The following is a 17,307-nucleotide window of genomic DNA, read 5'->3' as shown; positions in this document are numbered from 1 at the left end:
TCTCGCGCTAACACGTGTTTGACTGATTGTCGTTTCTTTTAAGTCGTTCGTGAGTTATAGCGTCGCAAACATGGAGCAAAATAAAGAGAAAATACGGCATATTTTACAGTACTACTAGGATAAAGGCAAAAATGTATCTCAAGCCGCCAATAAAATCTGTGCAGTTTATGGACCCGATACAGTTTCCATTTCCACAGCACAACGATGGTTTCAACGTTTTCGTTCTGGTTTAGAGGTGGTCGAAGATGCGCCACGCTCCGGAAGGCCCGTCGTCGAAAATTGCGATAAAATCGCTGAAATCGGCCGAAAGAGACCGGCATAGTAGCAGACGTAGCATCGGTCAAGAGCTGGGCCTGAGTCATCTAAAATTCATTTCAATTTCAATAAAAAAATTCAATAAAAATAACGCAAGACTTTTTTGACAACCCATTATCTAAAAAACTGAGGGCCTGGACTAGAGTGTATACAGACAGACGGTCTTGGCAATATCAACTCAGCTCGCCTTTTACATTTCCTTCTGAGCATTACAAACTTCGTGGCAAGCTTAATTATACTGCTATATATTACTATGCAATGGCTTTCTTTAGTAAATTTTCTTAAATCAAGATGGGATGCCCTGTTTGAATGAGTACTGCGGCCATGTTTTCGTGAAACTAAACTGGAATATGCTTTAAATGTAAAATTACGTTATTAGAAGTCCCAGAAAGATGCATAACAATTTTAAAAATCACGCACTCCAGACTCCATGGTTTTCGGAAGTAAGGCTTATGTGTTTCTGACGACATGAAGTAAGGTCGAGAATATTCCAAATGCATAAAAAGCCTACATAAATGTAGGTCAGTGATGTGTTAAGATCTATAACGTTCACCTTCTGCGTCAGATTCACCTTCTAAATCTTAAACACCTAGCTGACAAGAACGGTCAAATATTTATATTATTTATTCATTTATGAAGGAAGCTGCGTTAAGATAAGATAAGATAAATAGACGAGAATTACACCGCGCCCTTGGGAATATTGTGCTCTCTACTAAATCACAATGACTCACCTAAACCCAGCCTATTGATAAAGTGCTTGATAATGGATTTCAGAGGCTTTATCCTGCGTCTGCAGACTACTATGCAGTCAATTAACAGGTGTTGTGGGTTTTAGGTGCCCTATCGCAGAACTGACAATGTGCGCAAGAAGTTAGGCCCATATTATATAACTGCTGCTTCAGCTTGCTGTGGCCAGTGTAGAATGCGACAAGCCTGAATTTGTTCCTAGGGAGGTTAATTACATATTTGAACCCGCTGAGGTTATAACCTTCCATTAGATACTTGGCATGGCGCATGTCATAGAGTTGTTGACAATACCTCTTTCGGCCTACTACATCTTCCTTGCGAAGTATCTAATTAATGGCGTGAAGGTCCACCGCGATGAAGGGTTCAGGTCCTACCATATTAGTGGATGCTGCGGAGCGGGCGAGCTCATCAGCCAGTTCATTCCTGGCTATACCTTTGTGACCGGACACTCAGATGAGATCCGCTTGGTTAGGTTCCGCTAGACTATGCAGCCGTTCTCCACACTCCTGCAACAGTAGCGATTTGATCTCAGAAGCAGAGATTGCTTTAAGTGCCGCTAACTATCGCTAAGTACGGTTATTCGTTGGAAGTTTATCTTTATGCACCGACTTAATGCAAAGACTTCTGCCTGAAAAATAATCGGAAAACTTCCCAATGGTATGGAGAGTTTGGTGTGTGGTCCTGCGACTGCTGCACCGATGCCCTCCGACGTTTTTGGACGTCGGTGTACCACTTGATTGAACTATCCTTAACCAGTAGCACGAAAGTGGAATCATTCCATTCAGCCTTGCTGCTAAGGATAACCTTGAACTTCTTAGTGAAGTTTACCCTTTTGATAATGCTGTCCCTTGAGAGAAGAGCCAATGGTATTTCACCACTTAATTCTTTCATCCGCTGGGATGAGTTTCCCTTACTTCTGCCACACCTTTGTGCTGTCATTTGGAGCAGTGTGTGTTTGGCTACCTGACCGATTACTAGGTGAAGTGGTGTGATCTCAAGCATGACTTCAAGTGCTGCCGTCGGGCATATGCGCATTGCACCCGACAGGCAGATGCATGCAAGTCGTTGGAGCCCTACCGAAGTCAGCGAAGCTTTTGAGACCCAAGCCACCTCCCATACAACTTAACAGCCCTAGGATGGACAAGCTACTTGATTGCACATCATTAGTGCTTTAGTCACTTTGAACATGGTCAGGTCAACATGCTGCTTCCACCGCAAAGTTGAATTCCGCGTAAGACCAAGATATTTGACCATGTTGGTCATCTCTACTTCACTACCCTCAAAGGTTAGGTTCCTGAGGCCGGGCTGGGACCTAGGTCTCGATGGTCGTCTTAGAGGGGTTGATGTTCACTTCAACCCCACTGTACCAACCTTTTCAACCCCTTTGTATTAAGTCACTGAATATCGTAAAAATTTAAGTTATTTATTGGATGAGAGACATATGAGGGAGAAAGCCTGATTATACACTCGTACTTCCTATTAGCTTATAAATTTGGCCAGCAACAGTTGTCTATTATATGCAAGCGGATATTTTTCATGTATTTCAGACAATGTCAAAAGGTTGTAAAGAAACCTTGACGGACTTAAAATAGCCCAAAGTCAAATAACACAACCAAAACTTTTTCCTGCCAACCAAGAACTAAGCAGAATTAAGTCTCTAATTCCAAAAACACACAAGGCAGCCAACATTTTCTATTGTTAACTAATTTTATGTTTATTTTTGAAATTTACATGGTTATTGCGCACTTGGGACGACAGCGGTGCTTGCCCTTGCTCCATCAATAAAACATGTGTGGACCCAAATCAATCATGCAACTGTGATGTGAAGGAAAACAAATGGTACTCTGACGAGGGCTTCTACAATGAACCGCACAGTCTTGGCATAACGAATATGTACTTCTTGCAACAAAAAGACCTGGAGGAGGACTCACAAGGACGTATTACGCTGGGGCCATTAGAGTGTGTGGAAACAAGTAAGTTGAAGGAGAAAGGAGAGCTTTAAATAACGCAATTTAATTTATATTTTATATGCTATGTTAACTGTATTTTTTCGGATACCGAATTTACGCACTCTCCTCGCTTTATTTCTTTACTTTTCCACTGCTCACAGACACCCAGAAGTATGTTGTCACCTTTACCACATCACAGTCATACATCGAAGTGCCCGGCTGGCGGAAGGGCGACATTGCTTTCTCCTTCCGCACCACCGGCGAAAAGGCCATACTGCTCTTTCAGCCACCCATTCGTCCGAACCATCCATCCTTTATGGTCGCACTCACCGGCGACTATCAGCTGACATTCAATTTTACCCTCAGCACCGGCACGACAAGAGAACTGGTAATTAACTCGCATCGCAAACTGAATGGCGGTGAATGGCATAAGATTTGGATCGACTACAATGAGTATCACGTGCGCTTTATGATAAATACAGACTATCAAATGGTTGATCTGCTGCCAGAGGAGGAATTCGGACCATTCGAGGGCAGCATGTATATCGGCGGCGCCACAGCGTAAGTAAAAATACACGTATTGCTTAAATAAACTTTGTTCCGCATATTACTTATATTGCCCAAAGATAAAAACTTAAACGGTACAGCTCCAGCGCTTGCAGCTCGCTTCTTCTACGACGAAATTTTTCACTGGCGACTGCAATTGTTATACTCTCATTGATTTATTATAGCAATTTTTATTTAATTATTATTGCGAAGGAAAAGAAAACCGGAAAGGAAAACAGACGCGCAGGAAATGTAAATATGGCGTACTCATCTCGAAGCATCACTTTGTTCCTACATATCTACATATATGTATATAAAGAAAGTGACCACAAATGGCTCACTACGGCAACGTGGCCGTTACCCTTGCTGTTGAGCACATCATGCCATGCCAATTTGGATTTATCGATTTAATTGCAGTTATAATGTATGCCATTAACTGTGAGCCCATTCAGTCAAAACTGATTTACGCAAATGTGGCAGGCAGGCGCTCCGGCTGCAAATTTATAGAGAAACTGTGAGCTGTGCGAAGTAACGCTAGCAAATTTACATACATATGATATGTGTGGACTAGCTTGTTACGACCCTGAAATGCACATTCAATACATCCAGCGTTTCTCGCATTTCTCTCAAGTGCCTGGGGAAAAGGCGCAAATCAATCACTTTAACGGCTCCTTAATTAACAGCGAATACTTTTACAATCTTTTTACAATTAATCAGCTCGACTTTTCACTACCTTAATTTTTATTAATAGCACTCATTTGCAATGGCGGCGGCGGCAACTTCACGCTCTGCACATTGCTACGAACTTGAATATTCGAGAGTATTTGCATTCACGCATAATCCACTTCAAACTTAAGCTGCAGCTACGGTGTTATTTACGGCTATATCCGTATATATTTAAAGGGTATGCTTAAATGAACACTCATACCATATGTACCATATGATGCCCTGTAGGAAAAAGCATGTGGCAGATGACTTAAAAGCCTTGTATTTACTTATATGTGCAGAAGTTAAATTTTGCCTCTCATTTGTTGCCATTGCCTTTCCTAAGGTTAACTAACAAATTTAAAAACCTACAAGTTATTACACCTAATCCAAAGTAAGCCTTTTTTTCGATAAGATCCATATAAATTGTAGTGAGTACTCGCAACCACTAATTGTTGGGTATCACTCACAACGACCTATATCTCCTCATATAATGCTCATCGCTCCAATACTTCACAGCTTCGATTGATATTTTAAGAAATCAAACTAGACCTTTTTACCCAGAGGTTATGAGACACTGTACCATATTTTTTTCTTAGTTATTTTGGGTGGTGTTCTTTATTTTAACATAATATCTAAAACTAATCGAAATATGATTGGTTTAATCAGAATGACAAGAAGTCTATGTCTGTCCCTGCAAGCGACAACTTGAGTAAAATTTAACCATTTTGGTAATACTTGGTACAAGTAGTCCTTAGCACCCTACAGATGTACGAAAACGAGTCATTACCACCCCCACAAAATGCTGTTTATAGACAATTTAAAAAGTACTAGGTTTAAGCCAAAAATTAAGATACAAACTTGAAATCACGGCAGAATGGGGAATCTTTAGTTTAAAAATTTAAAAATAAGTGTTTTCCTGCTCCTAATAAGACATATCTCATAAATTTCTAAACCTAAACCAGAAATCTTTAGTTTAAAAATTTAAAAAATGAGTGTTTTCCCGCTCCTAATAAGACCTATCTCATAAATTTCTAAACCTAATATATGAACCAAATTTACTGAAACCATATCTCTCAAGTAGTTTATCATAAGTGTGGTCAGAGCCGGCCCGAGCTAATTAACCGCCTCAGCAAATGCCAAACTCTCTGCCCCTTCTAAGCCTATTTTGCCTTAACAACCTGTTGAGTTTATATCGGGTGATTTTTTTGAGGTTAGGAAATATTAGTATTTGACAGATCACGTGGGATTTCAGACATGGTGTCAAAGAGAAAGATGCTCAGTATTTTGACATTTCATCATGAATAGACTTACTAACGAGCAACGCTTGCAAATCATTGAATTTAATTACCAAAATCATTGTCCGGTTCGAAATGTGTTTCGCGCTTTACGTCCGATTTATGGTCTACATAAACCAAGTGACGCAAACAATTAATGCGATTGTGACCAAGTTTCGCACTCAGTTTACTTTTTGGACATTAAACCAACCACACGAATGCGTACTGAGAGTGTGGCTGAAGACCGTGAAATGTCGATTTTCGCCGTTCGCAGCAATTTGGGTTTTGTTATTCGACCACATGGAAGATTTTACGCAAAGATCTTGGTGTAAAACCGTATAAAATACAGCTCGTGCAAGAACTGAAGCCGAACGATCTGCCACAACGTCGAATTTTCAGTGAATGGGCCCTAGAAAAGTTGGCAGAAAATCCGTTTTTTTATCGACAAATTTTGTTCAGCGATGAGGCTCATTTCTGGTTGAATGGCTACGTAAATAAGCAAAATTGCCGCAGAGCAACCAGAAGCCGTTCAAGAACTGCCCATGCATCCCGAAAAATGCACTGTTTGGTGTGGTTTGTACGCTGGTGGAATCATTGGACCGTATTTTTTCAAAGATGCTGTTGGACGCAACGTTACGGTGAATGGCGATCGCTATCGTTCGATGCTAACAAACTTTTTGTTGCCAAAAATGGAAGAACTGAACTTGGTTGACTTGTGGTTTCAACAAGATGGCGCTACATGCCACACAGCTCGCGATTCTATGGCCATTTTGAGGGAAAATCGGAGAACAATTCATCTCAAGAAATGGACCCGTAAGTTGGCCACCAAGAATGCGATTTAACGCCTTTAGACTATTTTTGTGGGGCTACGTCAAGTCTAAAGTCTACAGAAATAAGCCAGCAACTATTCCAGCTTTGGAAGACAACATTTCCGAAGAAATTCGGGTTATTCCGGCCGAAATGCTCGAAAAAGTTGCCCAAAATTGGACTTTCCGAATGGACCACCTAAGACGCAGCCGCGGTCAACATTTAAATGAAATTATCTTCAAAAAGTAAATGTCATGAACCAATCTAACGTTTCAAATAAAGAACCGATGAGATTTTTGTTATCAAGCTCTTAAAAAATCACCCGATAAATATGTAAGGAGGATTGCTCAAAATGCCGTCCTAACATTATTGGGCCTAGGCAATTGTCAAACTTTGAACCAAGAAGAAATTTTATATTTCATTTCATAATTTAACTTTACATAATATATGTAAATCGACCACCAATGAATAAGGCGCAATATTTTATTCTTCTTTATTGGCGGAAACACCGCTTACGCGGTTATAGCCGAGTTCACACAACAGCGCTCCTATCGTTCCTCCTTTTCACTGTTTGGCGCCAATTTGAAATTCCAGCTCCTTCTAGTCTAGTTCATCTAGTCTTTCCAATGGAGTGGAGATCTTCCCCTTCATCTGCTTTCACTGACGGTTACTACATCGAATACTCTCAGAGCTAGAGTTTTTAATCCATTCGGACGACTTGTCATCGGCCATGCCTCTGCACCATATAGCAGGACGGGGATGAGGAGTGACTTGTAGAATTTGGTCTTTGTTCGTCGAGAGAGGACTTTACTTCTCAATTGCCTACTCAGTTCAAAGTAGCACCTGTTGGCAAGTGTCCTCGTTTGATTTCCATGCTGACATTATTGTTGGTGTTAATGCTGGTTCCAAGATAGGAGAAATTGTCTATGACTGCGAAGTTATGACTGTAAACAGTGGCGTGGGAGCCAAGTCGTGAATGCGACAACTGTTTGTTTCATGACAGGAGATATTTCGTCTTCATTTTATTAAAGATAGATAGATCTTTTCTTGTTTATAATGTTGCTTGCTGCTGAAACGACAAAATCAGATAAATACCCCATATTGGTTAATATGTCTTGACAGAATTATGTGTAATCCTGCAAATACTATAGTTTGGTAGCGAAAGTAGATAGCATCGGTTTACGAAATACTCCAACTTTTTTGGCTATATACCAAAGATATAGGCATACAGATTATAGTTATTTTAGTGAACTCTGTGATAATTATCTTTTGATAAAATTGCCTGGAAACAGGTACTTGAGCAAATTTAGAGTTAATTTTTGAAATTGCTGAGAAACATTTTACTTTAGTTTAATGCTCAATCAGCTCAGACTCTTGCTCAGTCACGTTCTACCGGAAATTGTGATTTTTGACTCAATAAATATATGTAAATATGTACTTTTTTAATGAAATTTTGAAGATATGTTTTGTTCACATGAATGAAATCGATGTAGGTCTAGATCTATCCAACTTGACAATTTCACGTGTCTTTGATTATGCCTATATTTATCTCTATAGAAGAAGTCTCAATAAAATTAAGAGAGAACATTTCAATTAATTATGTCATTTGGTAGTAAGATTTATGGATATCGGTGTACAACCTTCGACAACACGTTATAAGTAACCGAAAAGGTCCACCATTTTTTGAAATTTTTTTTGAACTGACTGACTGCTTACACCCGCTTGCTACTCACAGTTCTTAACGTTTTGAAACAAATCATCACGTTGCTTACACATTTTCCCGCTGGGTGCATTTATTTTCACAACTGTTTACCCAAGCATATATGTATGTAGGAATGGGCGTTCACGCTTAATTGGCATGCTCTTCTTTGGCCCTCGATGTGGTGTTTTAATTCCGACAACGTGTAAATAAGTGAGCCAATCAAGCAATCAATGCATAAGCAATAAAATTCACTCGCTTGTTCAGAGAGTGAAAGATGAAGCGAGAGGGAAGGAGAATATTTCAATCACATTGAAATAAAGTGAGAAATAGTAATGCGGATTTAAGTATGTTGCCAAGATTTATTAAGCACGCAAGTAATTTCCGCGCATAACTGCTTGTGTAGAGTAGGTCAATGTAATACCCTTAAGTACTCGTTTAAGGTTAAAATTTGCAAAGTTAGATTGAATTTTCTTTTTAGGGACTATGTATGACTATACAGGCTTACAAATCGTTCAACTTTAATTCCAAATGTCACGTTATGTAAAGAATGTGTTTCGCGGGCTTCCCTCAACTTATGGTCAACGTAATCGGTCAACTGAGCGTACTATTCGACCAAATAGATCACGCCCAGCACACAGTAAAGACAATATGCAGCCACAGCTTAGAGTTTATACGAAGACCGTGGAGAGTCGATTCGGCGCCGTTCGTAGTAGCTCGGACTGACGTATGGACTTGGCGCATTTTACATCAATATCTTAAATTAGAAGTGTACAAAATACAGCTTGTGCAAGAACTGAAGCCGCTCGACCTTCCCAACCGAAATCGCTTTAATCTATGTGCTCTTGTAAAGTTCCAAGAAAATCCGATGTTTCCGAACCAAATTTTGTTCAGCAATGAGTTCCATTGCTTAATGGGTATATAAACAAGAAAAATTGCCGCATTTTCGACGGCCTGACTCCTTTTTTTCTTCAAGGAGTATGTGCTCTGGTTCTTGAACTCTTTCGTATCGAGCTTTTCCAAAAATAAACGCGCCTGTCGGACTCCAGGCTCTTGCTGCCCAAGGATTCGTGCTACTAAGACGTTGTTTTCCGTGGCAAACCTGTTAAGTATTCTCATGCACTCCAGTACCATTGTTGATTTTATGTTGGGGTGTGTTTGACTAGAATGAATTGAGAATGGCGATTCGATCCCCGTGATAGTTTTTCTCTGGAATAATATCTATACATTTGTTAAGTTATAGACCTCAGCATGAAAAATGCTGGGAAACCTGCCTATGCATACTGACAATTTGGTACGTGATCCCATTTCGACAGTGATCATTTTCAAGCCATCTGTATACGATTGCATTGTGTTCCTATGAAGGTACTCCTCGAGCATGGATTCACCCCCTTCATTTTTATTGCCAGTTAGACTTTGAATCCCTTTTCACAATAAATTCTCTTGTTAATATCGTCGCTAGGTGAAAAGGGTACCAACGCTAGACTCTCTCTAAGCGCTTATCTCTAACGCATTACTCTGCTTATGGAACAAATTGATGACTTAACACTTAAATAGTGCGAGTCAGATTAAAAACTGAACTATGTTCATGGCAATTTCCTCTCTAGGCAAACTTTCGTAACTCAAATGTGCTTTCAACCACACTCCGTTCTCAAAGTACGAACCCAGGTAAACCCCCTACCATAAGAGATATATTTCTTAAATTCCTACTTTTAATAATGGCATATATTTTAGTTACTATTTATTATTTACAATACTACTCATATACATGTAAGTATTAGCAATAAAAAAATAAATTAAATTCTAATTAAAAACCAAAGCTCTCCGAGTCCGTTTCCTCTGATTAATTGGTGTACTTTCTGGCTTTTCTAGCTTAACATCAAGTTCCTCCTCTACATCCTCTCTGAACCTCTTTGTCGCTGTGGTTTTTACTTCTGGCTCCTGTAGCTTAACATCCAGTTCCTCCGTTTCATCATCTGGTCTTCTCTTTATCGCTGTTTCCGTTGTGGTTTTTACCATGACACCCTTTTTATGTGACAGACCTGATCGAATTTGGCGCAATATTCGCAACATGGATAGTCTTAAACGTTGCCGGAATATTTGTTCCTGTTGGAGAGCTTCTAAGTCCGTAAAATTTTCTCGCTCTTTGTTACGCGAGATGAGAGAGTCCGTGACTAAGAGTTTCGATTTTATCAGTGGCAAACAGGGAACTACATGCGTACATATGCGTTTCTTACGATATCTCAACTCACACAAGTGCACAAATAGTGTGTACCCCAATGTGGGTTTGCCCCTCTTGTCAAAACTGTTATTGATGGACATTTTAATTTTTGTATGCTTTCGTCTCTAAGATTTCGAAGTGAATGTTTAGTCTGTTGAAATGCTGCACCTTTTATAGGAAAGATTCAGGTAAACAGGACGCAATGTAAATGCGCGGGTAAAAATTTCCTTCCTCGAAACAAAAGCAGGTAGATGTTTTGTGCATGAACCTGCTTTGGGGTATTGGCAGTAAACAAGTGAGTGGTAATACTAGAATAAAAATAAACAAGAGAACAAGATTATGAAAGAAAATGCCATTTTGAAGAAATACTAATAATCTATTTTATTTCGAAAAATTAAAAAAACGGTACCTTCAGTTTTATTGAAACTAGAACACCCTTCGCTTAGTTTTCATTGGTTTCCGGTCCTGCTATATGGTGCATAGGCTTGGACGATGACAACAATTAATGAGTCGACGTTGCGAGTTTTCAAGAGAAAGGTTCTGCGAAAGATTTATGGTCCTTTGCGCGTTGGCCACGGCGAATATCACATTCAATGGAACGATGAGCTGTATGAGATATACGACGACATTGACATAGTTCAGCGAATTAAAAGACAACGGCTACGCTGGCTAGGTCATGTTGTCCGAATGGGCGAAAACACTCCAGCTCTGAAAGTATTCGACGCAGTACCCGCGGAAGAGGAAGACCTCCACTCCGTTGGAACGATCAGGTGGAGAAGGACCTGGCTTCTTGGAATATCCAATTGGCGCCACGTAGTGAAAAGAAGAAACGACTGACGCGCTGTTATTAACTCGGCCTGTAGAGTATGGTCGGACAAAAGAATGCCCGACGATTGGAATTTAAGTGTGCTCTGCATAATCGACCAAATTTTCATCATCCGCCAAGTCTTGGAAAATACCGGTTAAAGGAAGATCGACGAACACCACCTCTTTGTCGATTTTAAAGCAGACTTTGACAATAGGAAAAGAAGATTGGTATGCCTGACAGACAGTGTTAAATCAACTCAGCTTGTTACGCTGATTATTGATATTATATAATATACATATAAATAATATATATATATATATATATATATATATTTAAAAGGTCTTCAAATGGTGGTAAGTTCAGAAACCAACAAATTTTTGTTGAATATTGTGGTTACGGTTTATATCACCGCCGCTAAGCCTTCGCATCGCATGACTCTACAAAAGTAAGCGATTTTGTTGCAATGCTAATTCAGAGCACGCCATTTGTTGTTGCAGCAATTTAAATGCACATATTAGCGAAAGCTCTTAATGCACGCGAAAATGGCCGCTTCAGAGCCGCATCACAATGGCCGAGCAACAAAGTTAAATGAAGCGTGCCGCCACATGTTGCTGTCAGTGCAAAAAGCGCACACACTTTTTGGCAACGACAGCGGCGCTTTTAAATAAAATAGTCGTTTATGCGAATGCAGCTACGACACGGCATGCGTTGCGAGTGGAAGTTGAGGTGAATGTGTGCACGCGCGTGTGTGTATAACGTTGGTCAGGCATTACGAGGGCATGGCACAGACCTGCTGCAATGCGGCACAGACCTACTACCGCTTCCGCTTTGTAACGTCCTATAAGCGCCATTTTGTTGTAGCTGTTGTTGTTGCTGTTGCTGTTGCCAGCTTTGACGACAACGTCATTGTCGTTAGCGCCATGCCAATAGCTGTCACAGCATGAAAGCGCTTAATTGCTTGTGATGGCATTAAATAAATTTTTAATTGCTTCGCACTTTTCATTCACGCTTCCGACGCTCCCATGGGCGCCGTAACGACGACCTCTTCTTACAAATGCACACGTTTTGATGGCATACACTTGCACCACACCATATACCGTACATACATATGTATATGTGTGCATGTAAGTGCCCTTTACTGCACTTTTATGCAGCTCCTTGATGAGTCGATCGTTGGCCGCCATTGTGTGCTTTACTTGTGCGATTCTTTTTGTGTTCGCACTTGATTGCTGTTGTGTCACTTAACATCATGCATGTATGTGTATATATGCATGTATGAGTGTGTGCGTTTGCATATCGAAATTTCTCCATTTCCGAAGGTTACGTATACGCTCCGGAGGAACTGTGTAAGCACTCCTTCATATGCATACAATTTATTTCGCTCGAGTAATTTGATTTTATAAAGACGGCTTTATTTCGTATATGAGTAGAAGGGGTTAACCGTTACCCCATTTTATCATTTAATAAACTGGTTAAACTACGGTTATTCTTAAATGTTGAAATTCTTGCAAATACGGCAACAAAATCAGCGTGTTGTGCGTCAGCTGCAAAACTTGTAGCCTTTGATGAATTATCCACAAGAATCTTCGGATATAGTTCAATAAGCAGAAGGTTAGTGGATAAAATAGACCACCTACTCTCATGCTTTATTTGGGAGAAAAGGTTTCAAGTCACACTAAAAGAGAGTGAATGACGCAGAGGCACGCGACCCATCAGCGGAACTTTTATAAACGAACGGAACAAATATGGCCAATGGAGTGGGCGTCGGGATCTATACTCAGAGCTGGATATTAGGAGGACCTTCAAGCTACCGAAAGAGTTTCCCTAAACGAAATAACTGTTGAGATTACGAAAAGCGCTATCCGTCTGGGTACCGAACCAGTACAGGAAATACGTAAGTCACTGAAAATGATATAGAATGAAATTTCTAAAAGGGCTGACAGACGAAACAAGGCGAGAAAGAATAACTTAAGGACTTGTAAGATCGCTAAGTTCATGTGCAAGAGTCCCGAAAAAAAATCATGCATGCTCTTTATTCGCACGGGCTTGAAAGCACTGCTTGACAGCTTTTGGCCTAATGACAGGTCACAACCTACTGGTCCAATATCGGCTGGAAGACCTCCTATGTTCTCAGCTCATCAATGGTGCTAAAACTACAGACTTAGACCTCCTTCTTGTTCCTTATTGTCAGCGCTTACGCGGTTATAGCCGAGTTTACAACAGCGCACCTGTCGTTCTTCCTTTTCGCTGTATTATATAGCTACGCCCTTTTCCACCCGGTCTTTCCAATGCAGTGGAGGTCTTCCTCTTTCTCTGCTGCCCTCGGCTAGTACTGCGTCGAATACTTTCAGTGCCGGAGTGTTTTGCACCATTCGAACTGAACTAAACTGTTTGCTATCGGGTCTTTTCCAAGATTATGCGCATGGTGAATATCTGGTCAGTTGTCGCCATTCAGCAGGGTGAAGAAGTGTTCCCTCCATAACTTTAGTATGCTCTGGGCATCAGTCACTAGTTCACCTCTATGGGTTTTACAAGATTATACTCCGATCTTGAAACCTTCTTCTAGTCGTCGCATCTTTTCGTAGAATTTTCGAGCATTTGCCCAGTCGGCCAGCTTGTCACGCTCTTCATACTCACGCATTTCGGCCTCTTTCTTCTTTAATCTGCACATTCGTTTCGCTTTCCTCTTCAACACGTGGTATCTACTCCATCCTGCACACGTTGTGGTCGATTGTAACGTTGCGAGGTAGGCAGTCTGTTTTCTCTCCACCGCGACACGGCACTCGTCATCGTACCATCTGTTCTTTTGCCTTTTCGGAAAACCAATAGTTTCGTTTGCAGCTGTACTTAAGGAGCTTGAAAAGCCGGATTGCTGATGAGTGCCATTAAAGAGAAGAAGTGCAAGTCGATTAGAAAATCTTTCAGCTGTCTGTTGTGATTGCAGCTTTTCGACGTCGAACCTTAGTTTTATTTGTTGAGGTGCGTTTGACTTGGCTGCAACAAGATAGTGGTCCTAGTCATTGTTAGGACCTCGGAGCATACGCATGAGTAAAACACTGGAGACGTGTCTTCCGTTTATCACAACATGACCGATCTGGTTACGAACTTTTCGACCCGGAGACCGCCAGGTAGCTTGACGAATTTTCTTATGCTGAAATCTAGTACTACGGATAACCATATTTCAGGCCCCGGCGAAATCGCCTTCAAACATATATTTTTTGGCTACTAAAAGGATAGTTGGTCTAAGACCTAGAAGTCGTAAGCTGCTTTAGCCATATGTAAAGAAATCTTTTCTGGCCACTCTCAAGGAATGGCGTTCAGAGAACTTTGCTCACTTGCGTGAACTTCTACACATGGCTCCATCCTCCACGACTTAGACTATACTGTTCAATTATAAACACCAAAATATTTAAAGGAGAATCAAATAAGAAGATTTGGGTGACCAGTCAGTCCGAAATAGTTTTTTTTCGGTCATTCTGTGACATTTCATGTATTTCGAATCAGTTTTCTGAAAACTAAATACGGCAAGTTCGATTGAAATTGGAATTCGTTGCTCTTAAAAGTTCAATCTAGAATTTTCCTGGAATAAGTTCTCAAAAACCCTGAATTTAGACGATTCGTTGCGCCAACACGAACTCTCACTCTTTAAAGTGAAGATCTAAGTCAACATTATATACATCAAGTATAGAAGGAATTGAAAAAGATGATTGGTGCGGCCGTGAACACAGTTTCCATATAATTTGTTCCATACCATTCAGCTCAAATAAGTATTTTCTGAAGCTATGAATATTAGAATAATTTACTGGCGAACCACGTAACAGCAATGAGGTAATGTGGATGGATTAAGAGTTGCTTAAGGCAATGGATGTTGGAGGAATATGCAAGCAAACTACGAAATAACTTTAAGGTAATGTGGATAGTTATCGGACAAATGGCATCCAAATCTTCCAACAAAGCTGTGTACATATAAAGCCTTTGCTATCATATTCTATGCCTATTTTTGCAAGTAAGAGGTTAATTAAGTATCATGAAGGATAAATTGAAACGCCTGAAATTAAGTACTCTTTAACAGTGGTTAAATAGTCTCCATACATATGTATGTATTTACCAAATAATTTAGAAAAAAAATCCGTGTTATACTCTGTTGTTGCATGTGACATTCAAGCATACTTGAATATATAGACAACCAACATTCCTTGAGCAATGACTTTTAAATTTGTTTGGAAAAAATTGAGAATCTGTACTTTGCCTCACCTTTCATTCCATCCAAACGCAATCAAACTGACTGCAGAAGTATGCGACTTAACTTGAATCCAATCAACTAAGCAAATATTGTGAGCTTTTAAAACATTATCATCTACATGGACGCTTTGTCTTTCGTGTATTCTTTTTCCTATTGTTGTGGAATAATTTTCGTCTCCACTTCCTTTTATACCGCTTTGCATAAATGACGAGAAATACTCAACTAAACAAGCAAGTATTTGCTCTTCTTGTCAGCATTCAAACATACATACATACATACATGGAGCTGTGTTTGCATAGAGGAGTCAGGCTGTTGCTAATGACTTAATAGGATGTTGGCGCTACGGTCAGTTGGCTTTGGCAGAGCAGACTGTTGAAAATTGTTGCTACTTTTTATACACACGATCTTTGCGAAACTGCTCGAACATGTGTGCAAATATATTTACTCACAATCACAAATAAAACGAAAATTTCTTTTCCAACGGGTTTATATAGGGTGTTGTTTTTAGATGTATAACAAAAGTTACTTGAAATAGTAAAAGTAATAAATCTTGATCAAACAAATTCGCCGAGATCACGAGCTTTAATTTCTGGCATCAAATGGTCGGTTAACAACGGTCCCCATTGACGGTTACGATGTTTTTTCTGGTTGAAATGGCAGTTCTTGAATCTCTTCAGGTTGCTCTTCGTCCCAAATGCAGCAATTTGTTTACATACCCATTGAGCCAGAAATGGGCCTCATCGCTGAATAAAATTTTGCCCGAAAACCTCGGATCTTCTTGGAATTTTTCAAGAAACCATAGAGCCAAGCGATGATGCTATCTCCACTTAAAATGCCCCAAGTCATCTCATACGTCAATCCGAGTTGCTGCGAACGGCGCCGAATCGACTCTCCACGGTCTTCGCTCATCAAAAGTTTCTTTAAATACAGGTATTATTTCCGGGTTTTTTGCATCCCATTGAAACTATTAAGCACTTTGGCGTTTAATATTGACATTAAGAACCAAAAAGTAGCGAATTATTTACTCTTAGTGTTAACTTCAGTTTGAAATATCCCAAATCCCAACACATAAATGTCGAACACGTACTGTTGACTTTAGCAGCTGTTTTGACAGCGATCTCTTTAAGAAATTCTTTGCTATATTATATATTTCTTGTGTGCGTTTGTATGTCACTAAACTCCTTTTAAACGACTGGAACAATTTTGATGAAATATATTGTGTGTGTTCAAGCAGATATGAGAATGGTTTAGATTCACAATTTGGTCCAACACGACATGACTGTACGACAGTGAACTGTAAATGGCGCCGTAAAGCCGGCTACATTAACATTTGTAAGAGCGCAGCGACATAACAATGGCCGGCATGTACACGAAACAACACAGCTGACCATTTTGTATGTACACAATTTCGTTGTTAAGAACCAAAAAGTAACGAATTACTTAATTTTAATTTACTTTAATATGTAAAGTCTATGCAGAAACTCCCGCCTAGATTCCAGTCTTGGAGCAAAACGCGTGACATTCGCCAGTTACCAGTCGAAAGGCTCGAACGAGTGATCCAAAATTGGCCAACATTTGAAACAAATAATGTTCAAAAAATAAATGCCAAAGAATGTTCTTGCGAATGTTAATAAACCTTCCCCATTAAATTCGAATTTTCTGCGTGTTTTTCTTAAAAATAAAATAGAGAATCTCGAATTGGATCACCCTTTATATATGCCATATTTGCTTGTGTAGCTGCATTCTCAAGTTAAATCGTTGACAGCAATTTGATGGCAGCTTAAATTTATTTACTTCCACTGTTTATTTGTAGTTTTTGCGCTAGTAAAGCTTCTTTTTCTATTACTACTCTTTGCTGTGAACTCTTCGTGCGGCCTGTGTGTTTCAGTAAAACGTCGAAACAGTATAGTTAATGGAATTGTAATTTTCTTTAGTGTAATCTGCATTTTATGCTTAACCTTCAGAGTTTGGATTTAATGTTGATTTTTTC

General features: G+C 39.8%; 1 protein-coding gene across 6 annotated transcripts in view; it reads left to right on the top strand.

Moving 5' to 3' along the window:
* The window catches only part of LOC126761473 (axotactin), a 171,061-nt gene that overhangs the window by 99,685 nt on the left and 54,069 nt on the right, over positions 1–17,307 (top strand). For all 6 annotated transcript variants that reach the window (XM_050477658.1, XM_050477654.1, XM_050477656.1 and 3 more), the window contains exons 10-11: positions 2,821–3,035; positions 3,173–3,572. In XM_050477658.1, the coding sequence (XP_050333615.1) occupies positions 2,821–3,035; positions 3,173–3,572 (615 nt within the window). The remainder of the gene's footprint in view (positions 1–2,820; positions 3,036–3,172; positions 3,573–17,307) is intronic.

This window comes from Bactrocera neohumeralis, chromosome 6, assembly GCF_024586455.1.
Source record: "Bactrocera neohumeralis isolate Rockhampton chromosome 6, APGP_CSIRO_Bneo_wtdbg2-racon-allhic-juicebox.fasta_v2, whole genome shotgun sequence".
Lineage (NCBI taxonomy): Eukaryota > Metazoa > Arthropoda > Insecta > Diptera > Tephritidae > Bactrocera > Bactrocera neohumeralis.
Note: the sequence above shows the minus strand (reverse complement) of the source record. Positions and strands in the feature narration are given on the sequence as shown.